This window comes from Dermacentor silvarum, chromosome 1 (assembly GCF_013339745.2).
Source record: "Dermacentor silvarum isolate Dsil-2018 chromosome 1, BIME_Dsil_1.4, whole genome shotgun sequence".
In the NCBI taxonomy this organism is placed as follows: domain Eukaryota; kingdom Metazoa; phylum Arthropoda; class Arachnida; order Ixodida; family Ixodidae; genus Dermacentor; species Dermacentor silvarum.
The window spans coordinates 3,540,275-3,553,259 of record NC_051154.1 but is presented as its reverse complement, the minus strand read 5'-3'; the positions used below and the strand labels follow the sequence as shown (position 1 = coordinate 3,553,259).

General features: G+C 49.9%; 1 protein-coding gene across 3 annotated transcripts in view; it reads left to right on the top strand.

Moving 5' to 3' along the window:
* LOC119456152 (solute carrier family 15 member 2-like) overlaps positions 1 to 12,985 on the top strand; it is a 322,715-nt gene that overhangs the window by 59,083 nt on the left and 250,647 nt on the right. For all 3 annotated transcript variants that reach the window (XM_049664629.1, XM_049664623.1, XM_037717785.2), the window contains exon 5: positions 1,189 to 1,288. In XM_049664629.1, coding sequence (XP_049520586.1) covers positions 1,189 to 1,288 — 100 coding nt within the window. The remainder of the gene's footprint in view (positions 1 to 1,188; positions 1,289 to 12,985) is intronic.

Below are 12,985 nucleotides of genomic sequence, written 5' to 3'. Positions count from 1 at the left end.
CAGTTGGGGATGTGGGCCGACCCGACGTGGGCATTGTAGCTTCTGCCATTGATACTGAGCTGGGTGAGGTTGCGGTCGGAGCCAATATTAGGTGTGTGTTCGTCCACGAGCAGCGAAAGGCCTGGGCAGGCGTCTCGCGACCTGCTGGTGCCAGGCCTGGTCGATACGATCTCCGCGTCAGCCGCCGCGGCGCATGGCGCGACTAAGAGCGGCCGCACGCGTCCTATCTTGCAGGTTATCTTCGGTGAGTTCGAAGACTAGCCGGCCCGACATAGGTGATGTGTGCGCTGTGTTCTCGCGCGCCTTGTTCGCATTGAAGCCAGAGTCAGCACGAAAAGGAATTCACTCACCGCCGCTGCCCCTCTTGATCACGCGAGCGTTCTGACAGGAGTGTCGGCGGTAATCGTGTGAAATTCATGTTTGCCTGTGCGCGCGTTACACCGTGCGTGTTGTTTCGTTAGTATGCGAATGTTTACAGCACTTTATACAGGTAATAAATCTACTAACCTGACTACGTATAGCTGTTTAATAATTTGCTATCGAACTCAATGATTCGCCTTTCGGGCGAAACTGCGACATCTTTTGCTACGACGGAATGGTGTGTCCCGACCTCTGCTATGTTGCACCCTCTTAAATATACATGAACTTGGTTCATTGCAGCGCAAAAGAGGTATTAAAGTGTTCTTTTTTTTCGCTGTAGGTATATGAAAATTTAAAGGTGTCTTCCTGTGGAATGATTTGCTAAAAGTACTGAATTAATTGGAAATACTAGTAGGTATATTTTATAGCCTGAGCTATAAAAAGCAAGGTGTTTTGTTAAGCACGTAATAATTTGTCTCAACTGAAATTTTTGAAACAGTGGCAAAGTAAAATGGATTACTACAAATAATTTGTCTAAGATATTGGTCAATGAAATATTCGGCTCTGGAAGCAGGTTTTGTCCCCTGGAAAACCACTTGTGGGCGAGTTTAAACCCGACTGTGCTGTATAGTGATTATGTCCGCATTGTTTCCGATCTGACTAGGTTATTTGGAGATTAGGGCGTTTGCAGTGTTTTCTTAAGGAAACAGCAGCGCATAAATTTCCCAAAGTGGATGGTATCTCCGCGTAAGAGATATTGGGAGACTCGTAAGTAGCATTGTTTTCTAATGTGTGTTCAAATGTGTTTGCGACGGGGCTATTTTTCAGCTGGATTCCCATGATTGGCCTAGCGGTCATCGCTTTTGGAACAGGCGGCATCAAACCGTGCGTGTCCGCGTTCGGAGGCGACCAGTTTATGCCAGGGCAGGTGAGTCTCTCCTTGTCGTACCGGGCAAAAGCAACAAAACAGGCGGCTGACGAGTATGGTCGCGCCCCGAATATACATGCATATATGGAATGCTGGCGATAACGGCGTGAGTCTCCCACTGGCTACCCAGGAAACACCGAAAACCAATGCTGTAGACTCGTGGGTGTTTTTCTGTCTTACCGTTTATTGACAGAGCCAATGTTATGGGAGTCATCATGGTTCATACCTAAAAACGGAAAAACGTCCTCAAAGAGTGGCTTGTCCAGCGCTAGGTACCTAGAGATAGAAATCTCGAAAAATAAAGCAACCAAAATCGTCGCGAGTCGGCTTGCACTGAGCAGCGTTCTCGACAGGGTGGCCGTTTCGGGTCGTTGAGTGAGCGCCTCGTGGAAGCGGAATGGACGCTCCCCTACACGTCGTTGCATGACTAGTGCATGTTGTTCGCTATGTACACCCGTGAGCAAAAGTATACGGACCACAGGGTCGCCGAAAAAACTTAATTTCTTCGTAATTAACACGCATAAACTGAAATTTACGAGTTAACTGGAATGTTCGCAATGCCAAGTTTGGACTGCAGTCCCCAATTGCAGGCAGCTGAAAAAAATGGGCTTTCTCGCGCAATCCCTGGTCCGTATACTTTTGCTCACGGTTGTACATGCGGACCAGCGAACCGGCCAATGCAACTCGCGTTAGAGATTCAGTAATGTGGAAAGTTGGTGACTAATCATCATACCGTGTGGGAGAAGCAGCGCGCTGACAAAGCGGAGAGTACGCGACAGTAGAGTGTCTCCGCTTTGTCAGTGCGCTGCTTCTCCCACACGGTGTGATGATCGTGCTTCGCGAGAGCCCGCTGCTCAGTCCACGCTGCGTCCTTCCTCTGCGCTCTTTGGTGGTGTGCGCAGACAGTCGAGGTAGCCGAGCGTGTACGCACATCCTAACCGATGAAAGCTCGTGGTCAAAGCAGCACGGCAGCCACGGGTCGAGTTTCTCCCAGCCTACACACTGAAGGGATCTGTCCTTGCAAATCGTCGTGGGCCTAATCCAGCCTGCAGGTAGAAATTTCTGCGACGCGATCCTTATTAGGGTCGTGAAGGCGCACAACGAAGGACTTTGCAGCAATTCAGAAAGACAGGTGTACGAGGAGGCAACCACGCTGGTAATTCTTAGTAGCACGATTGCATCGTGCTGCACACACAGGAACCCGAAGAAACGAGACACGCGGAGCTTCGCGTAAAAGCTCCGGTGTGTACCACCTTTGCAGCACCATACAGTCATGCCATACCAACTAACCCCGTTCACGCACTTCTAGATGCTATTTTAAGAGCACAACAGACGGGGAAGAGAAAGTGGATAAAGCATCCTGCATAATTAACAGAGAAACCGTAATGCAGTAGTAGCACGTAGGCAGTAGTAGCAGATGGCAGTATAGTACAGATGACACATACAGAGGAAAGCTTTAATCGTATTAAAGGGAAACTAAACGCAATCTGACATATACTTTTATTTGCGACAAGTATTTTGAGTTCAGACGTTTTTTTTTTTTTTTTTTTTTTTTTTATTGAAAAATCAAGCGTTCCTTGTTACGTCGCATGTCATTTTGTAGCGCAAGTACACCGGACGGGACAGAAGAGAGAATATAGCGCTCACCTTCCCACAATTTGTCGCACATTCAGTGCTCTGTTCTCTCTTCTTTCTCCTCCTGTGTTCATGCGCTGTTAATGGAAACATTAAAAATGTTTTACCAACAAGTGCGATCTCACACACGTCTTCATTTACTAAGTTCCAGGCATAGCATAAGGTTGGTTCATAAAATGTATCAGTCAAATTCGCAGACCTATTATGCGACGAGTATGTACTATTGAAACGAATACCGAAACCGCTACGAACTAGAATGAGGCGGCATTGCATGGAGGTGTGTCGGGTGGCGCTGCATGTAGCCCCATTGACGTTCTTTAACGCGATAGCGTTAAGGGCCCCGTGTCGCAGAAAATCCGGCGCCGGCGTCGGTGGGTGAGAAAATCATCACGAACCACCGCGACCGCGCAGGCCCTCCACGTAACGCAAGGCGTTAGTGAACAAAACTGAATTTCTCCAAGTAAAATCCTTCAGAAAAAAGTCGCCGTTTCACCCGAAAGCCGAAGCATCAATTGCGTCTCTCGAAAGTTGCCGGAGCGTTGCGCAGTCCAAATGGCATCACATTAAATTCAAAGAGCCCGTCAGAGGTTACGAAGGCAGTCTTTTCCTTGACCTCAGGATGCATAGGAATTTGCCAGTAACCGGATCGTAAGTCTACTGAGGGAAAGTAAGAGGCGGAATGAAGGCAGTCTATTGCGTCATCAATACATGAGAGTGGGTACACGTCCTTTTTTGTTACAGCATTCGATCGACGATGGGCGACGCAAAATCTCCAAGATACCTCTTTCTCTTTAACAAGAATCACTGGAGCTGCCCACAGACTCGCTGAATCTTGTATGTCTCCCTTTTTCATCATTTCGCGCACTTGTTCGTTGATAATCTGGCGCTCTGGTGGGGAAACGCGATATGGCTTTTGTCTAACCGGATTTGCCGAAGCCGTGTTGATGGTATGGCGTGTTCGACACGCGGGGATTGCAGGTACTTTGTTGTTCCGCGCAAACTGGAATACCGAAACGTGCTTCGAAAGCACACCCACTAACGTTCGGCGTTCACTCGTGCTGAGCGATTTATTTACCATTGACAAAAGGGCCGTTTCCGAACTGCGGCCATCAGGATGTGCAAGTTCAGAAACTCATAAGGACGCGTGTTCCCTGACGAAGGCTCATTTCAAGCCGTCTGGTAGTATAACGGACTCCTTAGAACAGTTTACGGTCCATAAGCCAGCGCGTCCGCCTTTGATCGACACCACACAATGTGGAACGAACACATTCTTCGTCATGCAGTTCATGTGCATCGGTTCTACGGTAGCATCGAAGCTGTCAAAATCGGCGCCGCACCAGATAACGGGAACACAAACGGTAGATGATGCAGGTACGACCGTATCGCCACAAACACACAGTGTAGTTTCATGATGTACAGGATTCTCCAGGAGTCCTGACGGCATTCTACCAATTATGAATACCTTCCCTGTGCGGCAGTCGACAGTGGCACCACAGTCCCGTAATAAGTCCATGCCGAGAATAACATCATGGGTCGACCGAGGAATAATCCCAAACTCTGTCGTAATAACATGGCCTCCCAAAAACACGTCAACACTACACACACCAATAGGTCGCAATGGCTCGCCACTCACTCCACAGAACTTTGAAGCATCGTCCCATTTGAACATGGCCTTTCGCCCTAACACGTCTTTAAAGAGACACTCATAACCGAAATTCTTGCGCCTGTGTCCTCCAGAGCCATCACAGGCACATTATCCACAAAAACGCGCACTTTGTTTTTAAGCATCAACACAGGAGGTATTTCTGTCAGTAGCACATCTCCAGCGACCTCACCTCAATCGGCCGTGCTGGCTAGTTTTTCGGTGACGAAGGGGATGTGGTGCGACGTAGCGGTGATGGAGAACGGGAAGCAACAGGACGCGGTGGGGGCGTCAAACTCCTGTCAGATGGTGGGGAGCGATTCCGGAAGCTGCGCGGCCAGTACTGGTAGCCAGACGATGCGTGTGCTGGTCATGGGACGCCATGGGGCCGTTCGGAGGGCCGTGAAAACTCTGGGCTGGCCATACCAGGCGGTCATACGCTGGTTAGAAAGCCGCGATATATGACCCGGAACACCGCAAGAGTTAACACACCGGGGGAGGTCGAAACCTTGGTTGTTCGTCGATGAAGCGAATATTGTCATTTTCTCTTGTGTATTGGGTTGGTTCATGGCAGGCGTCATGACGATACATCGATGGTCGAGAAGGTGTGCGCTGTGCGTGTCGGTCATAACGTGGAGTCGGAGAGCGTGTTGTCATCCGAGACTGTGGGGCTGCGCTGTACTCTACGGCCGCTGCGCTAACCATCGGTTGCGAATGGGCCGCATGCGGTGCAGTCATAGCCTCACGCGACGTGTACATGCCATGGTGGTCACCTGTTGAACGCGACATCTCTTCGAGGCGGGAAAGTTCCTCGCGGAAAATCTGTCGGATGGTCGAAGGAAGGTCGAGGCAAGGTCCACACTGGTAACCGTCGTAACGTTTGCCAACCGACCAAACTTTGGCGTAATCCGACGCATCTTGAGCGTTTAAAAAGTTCTGCAATGCCGAATGACGTCGGACACAGAACTTAGGCATTCTTTACCGATTAGAAAATTGTACACGTCCTGAGCCACTCCTTTCAGCAAATGTTCGACTTTATCTTCTTCCGACATGCGAGCGCTGACCACCTTGCACGGCTTTAAGACTTCCTCGATATACGAGTATGTCTCACCTGGGTTCTGCGCCCGTTGCGACAGTGTCTGCTCAGCAGGCTTCTTTTTGGCGACTGAGTCCCCAAAACACGCCTTGAGCTCTTCAACAAAAAGTTCCCACTTAGTAAGCGCGTCCTCGTGGTTCTCGTACCACACGAGTGCGGTGTTGTTCAGGGAGAACACCACATTGGTGAGCTGAGCGGTTGAATCCCACCCGTTGGACTTGCTCACTCATTTGTAATGGACGAGCCACTCGTCGGCATCTTCTCCCGTTTTTCCTCCGAAGATTGGTGGAACTCGGTAGTACTGCAGCGGACTGCTCGGCGCTGCCCTCGGAGCGGCTTCAGGCATGTCGAAGCACAGTCACGGCAGATGGCGGGAGGCCGGCAGGTCGACGGCTTCGACGAAGCTGCAGCAGTGACGATTCCGTTGTTGTGAGCGCTTACCCAGCACCTCCACCACTTTGTTACGCGCGACCGTCTGTCACCCTTACGGGTGAAGGGGGCCGCTTATTGTAGGTCGCGAAGGGGGAGCGCAAGAGCGGCCAGCTTGCTTGCTTGCTTCCTATGCCAGCTGGTTGATGAACCCTGTGTCGTCCTCTTCCTTTTTTCCTACCCGGGACCGCAAGCACGTTCACCAGTCATCATTTTCCTCACTTACGCGTCCGTGCAACAATATTGAAATAATTAACAAATATTTACTAATGAATTTACGAATTGTAGCCGAAGAGTTCGCCAGGTGCATCCACTTGGAAAGAAATTCCAGAGTGACATCAGTTTGGAGATAATCGCCATGAAACTCGGCGTAAGACTGCACTGTTAGTACACTTACTTTTTGAACAAAACGCTCTTGTATACATTGAAGCACAAAGGTAACTGGAACGCCCAGGTATTTCGTCTCACACTAGGGAAAATAGTAGCTCGAAACTGGTGTCATCCTTGAAATGGCATGGAATCTGTGCTGGAAATGAGTCTGGTCTTGAGTGAACGCCTTTGATCAATGGGTATGTGCCAATAATTGTGTGCCGCTCATCAATGAACGCCAACTAAGGTGTGTGTCACTGAGAATGTGCCCTCTAAAATGACGTCAAGTAGCCTTTATTTGATGCTGAATCGTCGCAAGGGATGGACCCACCGCGTCACAAATGCAGCGCGTATGTGCCGCTCTGTCACCGAGTGTGCGGCAAGCATTCTCAGGAGCTCGGAGGCCACACGGCAGTGCCACTGGATGGAGCAGCGTGTCCGGAAATAAGCGCCATGGTTCCGTCTATCAGCGTTTGCCATGCATGTCGAAAGCCACTGGCTTCGCGGCAGCGCTCGATGGCGCCTTGTGTTTCTAGAGAAGCGCGAAAGAGGCACTGCAGCCTCATACATAACTCGTTTCGACGGTGGCAATACGTTGTGTCGCTATACAGATTCAATGTTAAACATCCACAGTTAGATGGGTTCCTCCGCTTTTCTGGTACCCTTTAATTTTCCATCTTGGCTTTCTCACAGCCGAAACGTAATGCCACCTAAAGACCGTGAGAGCCTACATTTACATACATAGACGAGCAACGCACTCTTCAAGCGAACATTTCTCTGCCTACGTTACGCCGCTCTGCATGTCGGTGTCTGCGCACGATTGGGGCTCTGCTGTGTGAATTTGATGGCATTTCGACACAGAACGTTGTGCCAGTAAGAGCGCCTTTTTTGCGTAATGAAGCAATAAACAACAGCACAAAACTTGTGCATGTTATGCCGGCTTAGAGTATTCTCTAAAATACACTAAAACCTTAAGAGAATGTCGCAGGATATTGAAGTGCTTCATTGATTTCCCTAAATCCCACATATTTGGCCAACCCATTCCTGGACCATTGGGTCGTGCCACTGGGTATATCCTCATTCCTGGGCAATCATCAAGAATGCGTATGTGGCACGGTGCTACATCATCATCATCATCAGCATCAGCCTATATTTATGTCCACTGTTGGACGAAGGCCTCTTCCTGTGATCTCCAATACCCCTGTCTTGCGCTAGCTGATTCCAACTTGCGCCTGCATATTTCCTAACTTGATCACTCCACCTAGTTTTCTGCTGTCCTCGACTGCGCTTCCCTTCTCTTGGTATCCATTCTGTAACTCTAATGGTCCACCGGTTATCCATCCTTCGCATTACATGGCCTGCCCAGCTCCATTTTTTGGTTTAATGTGGACTATAGAATATCGGCTATCCCCATTTGCTCTCTGATGCACACCGCTCTCTTCCTGTGTCTTAACGTTAGGCTTAACATTTTTCGTTCCATCGCTCTTTGTGCGGTCCTTGTTCTCGAGCTTCTCTGTTAACCGGTGCTACAATGAATGCTTAAACGTTGTATTAGATGCGTGTCGTGGGCACACACCTGTCATGGCCATGCTTCCCTCGAGAAGTGTCGTACATCACGTGATATGTCTTATATTTGCATTTGGATGTTGCTTGTGAACAGTGCAGAGAGCGAGAGAGAAGCTCCTTATTGGAAGGCCGAGACGTTTTCAGTCGTGCGCATGGCCGCTGACATGCTATGTATCTACTCTGCGTGGGGAACGGGATTAAAATTGGTTCACCTCTCTTTCAAAAGAATTGGTTACAAAACGAAAATGAAACGTGCATTCTAAGCACCATTCGCAGCTTCGTTGCACATTCACAAATAGAAATCCATAAATGTGCAGTAGTTACACTTTCGCTCGGAGGGCGAAGCATTGACAGCGAGGCCTGCGCAGCGTAAACACCACCCCGGAGGCAACCAGGTGTATCCGACGCAACGGTCAGTCCGTGTGTGCCGAGAGTGCATTGTTAGAGCTGCATCGAGGCGCTTGCCGGTGTTCAAATTATGATGATTTAATGGCATCGCTTGTAAAAATAGTCACCTAGCCTGCTTGACGAATCGAATTTTCTATAGGTATTTTTAGGTATTCTCTAGATACCTGTGCATGTAGCAGACCGTATCCTTTCAATCTTTTCCCTACTTTTTTTTCCGCTAATACTGCAAACATCTCGACTGCTGACCTGTTAACCCACATTAAATCCGGGTGGTTTTGGAAGGTGTACGTTACCCACGGGTCTCGCTGTATGAATACATTTGCATCCATTCAAATGTCCTAAGTTGTCTCCGAATTTCCGCTGAAGCACACACATGGCTCGTTCTGTTGCGAATATTTCCTCCGGTATGTTTCTGTATTTAGGCAACTACGTCGAGCCACTACTGTACCAATGTCGGCCCTTTGTTTTCAGGTTTTCCTTTCTAATTTCTTTTTTTTTCTCTTGTAAATATCTATGGCCGTCTTTGTTTCCATTCTTTAGCTCCAATTTACTGTCTCTTTTATTGCAATAGCAATTATATGGACACTCCAAGCGCCTTTCTGCCGTGGTCGTAGACGGCGTCGCTGTGCGGTTCCGTATAAATTCCAAACACGGTACCATCGCCGCCGCGCGCCGTACGCTGTATGTGTGAGTGAAGGCTTGCGAGGGTCAGGCGACGGATGGCGGCTCAATCTCGCGCGCGCGATCGAGAGAGGCGCTGTGGAAGCGCGCTTCTGTCGCGCGCGAGGCACGGGGGCGTTTTACTCTGGCGGTGGTGGGTGAAAAACTTTTATTTGTCTAATAGAGGGGGGCCACAGAGTGCCCCGCTACATGGTCAGCGTTCGGGACTCTGCATGAGAAGTCCCCGCCGTGCCTTGAAAGGGATCTGCGACGTGGAAAAAGTGCGCACCCGCGCGGGCCTCATCTTCAAAGCGATCTAGGATGCGGGCAAAGTGCAACTAGTGCCGGTAGCTTCGTATGCGCTGTGCTTTCCAAGTTCGCGTTGAAGCGAGAGACGGCACGAAGGTAAATGCGCTCGCCGCCACGCCTCCTCACTCCAGCGTTTCGACAGCGAGTTTCCGCGGTCATCGAGTGAGGTGTGTTCATGAACGCGTTACACCGTGCTTGTTAATTTAGTTAGTAAGCGAATGTTTACAAGTTTATACGGCCGATAAAACTACTTCCCTTAATTCATATAGTTGTCTACTTATTTTCTATCGTGATAAGTGCTTCGCCTTTCGGGCGAAACTGCGACATTTTTTTATCTCACTTTCTTTTTGACGACTCGTGGTTGTCTGTTTACATTTTCGATTACCCTGTACCTGGCTGAGAACTTTCTTGACCTCTTCCTCCATTCACTGTCGACGCTATTGAGGTACAGATAATTGTGCACTTTAGCCACCCGTTTATTTTCATCCACAATCCTGAGCCTTTCTCCAAAATAATTTTGCTCTGCGATTCTCTGACTTTAAAAGAGGCCCAACCCATATATCCCTGAAATGCCTCATTTGTGGTTTTACCATGGACCTCCAAGACCAATCGGCCTACCCACCTTTGGTTAACTTGGAACCCCGACACGATGCCCGATTTTCAGCACAGGATGTCATTTACGAACGTTAGCGCTGGCACCATTACTCCTTTCCAGATTCCGCGCACCGTGGCTAATTTATTGCGCTCCTGAAGTGCTCTATGTGCCATTATTGCTGCATTCCGCTTCGCCCTCATTCTTAGATTTATCTTAGTGCATAATTGAGTAGGTTTTTCGTTTGTTTATGCATACATCCAGGTATTTATATTGCTTGGCTATGGGTATGACTTGCTGTTGAATTGATACCACGTCATTACTCGTCTCGTAATTATAGATAAGTCCCGATTTCCTTGTGCTAAACATAAGGGCTACACAGCGAAATGTACACTGTTGTCTTTACTGTACTTTTCCCAGGAGCATCGGCTGCCAACCATTTCGCGTAAAATGTACAGAGGCCGTAATTTCATTCTACAGATGTGAAATTACACACCGTCATATTGTCACGTGCCTTGTGAGAGAACGGGCGACGCGACGTTTATTGAGGGTAGCGGCTCCTGAAAAGCACAGCGCTGGGGGCTGGCTATCGAGCGGGCGGAGAAGCACGCGCACTTCTTGTCCGTGCCTGCCTCTTAGCACTGTACCCACTACTGCTGGTGGCATTTCCCCCCTTCCTCGGAAAGAGCATCGGCTCGATGCTCAAGAAGGGGTTTTAGAAAAGGAGGGGGAAACAGCATGGTCAAGGCAGGTGCTCGTGCAAAGGACACAATCACAGCTAGAGGAAAAACAAAAGCACAGCAGCGGGGAAGCGCGACGGGTACAGTCTCAAGAAACAGAGAGGTTGCAAACAGTAGCGTAAGTAGAAAGATGAATAAAAAAATAATAATCACGAACGCGCAACATATGGCTTCATGCGCACAACGTGAACTACGTCAGGGCGAGGTTGTTGTCTACGCCGTGTTTGCGCCGCACTGTCTGGAACGACTTCGTAGTTCACGTCACTAATGCGGCGCAGCACTTTGTATGGTCCAAAATACCGGCTAATCAACTTTTCACAAAGGCCATGGCGGCGAACAGGGGTCCACACCCACTCTTGGTCTCCGGGACTGTAGAGCACTTGCCGGTGACGGATGTTATAGCGCCGTGCATCTGCATGTTGCTGCTCACCGATGTGCAGCCGCGCGAGCTGGCGGGCTTCCTCAGCGCGCTCAGCGCGCTCAGCAAATTCTTCGGCGTCAGTCGTTAGGTGCTCAGTGTCGTGACACGGAAGCATAGCGTCCAGCATCGTCTGTACTTCGCGGCCGTAAACGAGGCGAAATGGTGCGAACCGCGTCGTCTCTTGTACGGCGGTATTATACGCGAAGGTCACGTAAGGCAAGATGTGATCCCATGTTTTGTGCTGGACGTCGATGTACATAGAGATCATATCTGTGATGGTCTTGTTTAATCGATTCGTAAGTCCATTGGACTGCGGATGGTAAGCAGTCGTCTTTCGATGCCTGGTGTTGCTCAATTGAAAAATTTCGTCCATGAGCTGTGCCGTGAACGCCGTTCCTCTGTCTGTGATTACAGTGGATGGGACACCATGACGCAATACAATGTGGCACATGAAGAACTGTGCTACCTCAGAAGCCGTGGCTCGTGGGAGCGCATCCGTCTCGGCATAGCGAGTTAAATAGTCAGTGGCGACGATCACCCACTTGTTGCCGTCGGTTGACAGAGGAAAAGGCCCAAGGATGTCCAAGCCGACTTGGTCGAATGGCTTATGAGGTGGTTCGATGGTTTGCAATAACCCGGCGGGCTTCAGGGGTGGTGACTTTCGTCGCTGACATTCGCGGCAGCCTTTTAATTAACATACTGTTTTACGCTTGCCGCAAGCCCGGGCCAGTAATACATCTCGCGCACTCTAGCAAGCGTTCGTGAGGAGCCGAGGTGGCCAGATGTAGGCTCGTCGTGGCAAGTGAAAAGAATATCGTCCCGCAAGTCTTTGGGAACTACTAGAAGGTAGGCTCGGTCATTCGGGCGGGAGTTCTTCTTGTAGAGCAGATTGTCTCGTAGACAGAAGGACGTCAAGACGCGACGTAGATGGCGTGGTATTGATGTGTGACGGCCCTCGAAGTGGTCGATGAGAGGTCGAATTTCAGCGTCGTCACGCTGCCATTTGACCAAGTCCGACGTAGTAAGGGCGCCCAGGAAGCCGTCGTCGTCCTCTGACTGTCGACTGACAGATTCGGCGGGAGCACGCGACAACGTGTCGGCGTCTTCGTGCTTGCGGCCAGACTTATAAACTATAGTGACGTCAAATTCCTGTAGCCGCAAGCTCCATCGTGCCAGTCGGCCTGAAGGGTCGCGTATGTTCGCCAACCAACATAGAGCATGGTGGTCTGTCACCACTTTAAAGGCACGGCCGTAGAGATAAGGGCGAAACTTCGTGATCGCCCAGACGACCGCGAGACACTCTTTTTCTGTGGTAGAGTAGTTCGCCTCGGCACGGGAAAGCGAGCGGCTAGCATAAGCTATTCTTAAGCATCTTCTTATAAGCATCTCTTTCAAGGCTGTCTTGACGTTGGACGAGTACTGCGCCAAGGCCGATGTTACTGGCGTCAGTATGCACCTCGGTGTCAGCCTCTTCGTCAAAATGAGCCAGGACGGGTGCTGACTGCATGCGTTGTCGTAGTTCAGCGAAGGCCGCCTGTTGCTCATACGTCCAGGGAAATGGCGTGTCATCCCTCGTAAGGCGAGTCAGGGGTTCCGCAATCTGCGAAAAGTTGTCGATGAAGCGGCGATAATACGCACACAAGCCCAGGAAACGTCGGACGGCCTTCTTGTCGGCAGGAGGAGGAAAAGCTGCTACAGCGGCAAGTTTGTCGGGATCGGGTCGAACTCCTTTGGCGCTGACGACGTGTCCGAGAAACTTGAGCTCTTCATAACCGAAGTGACACTTTTCTGGTTTAAGCGTGAGATCAGCCGATCGGAGCGCTTCTAGCA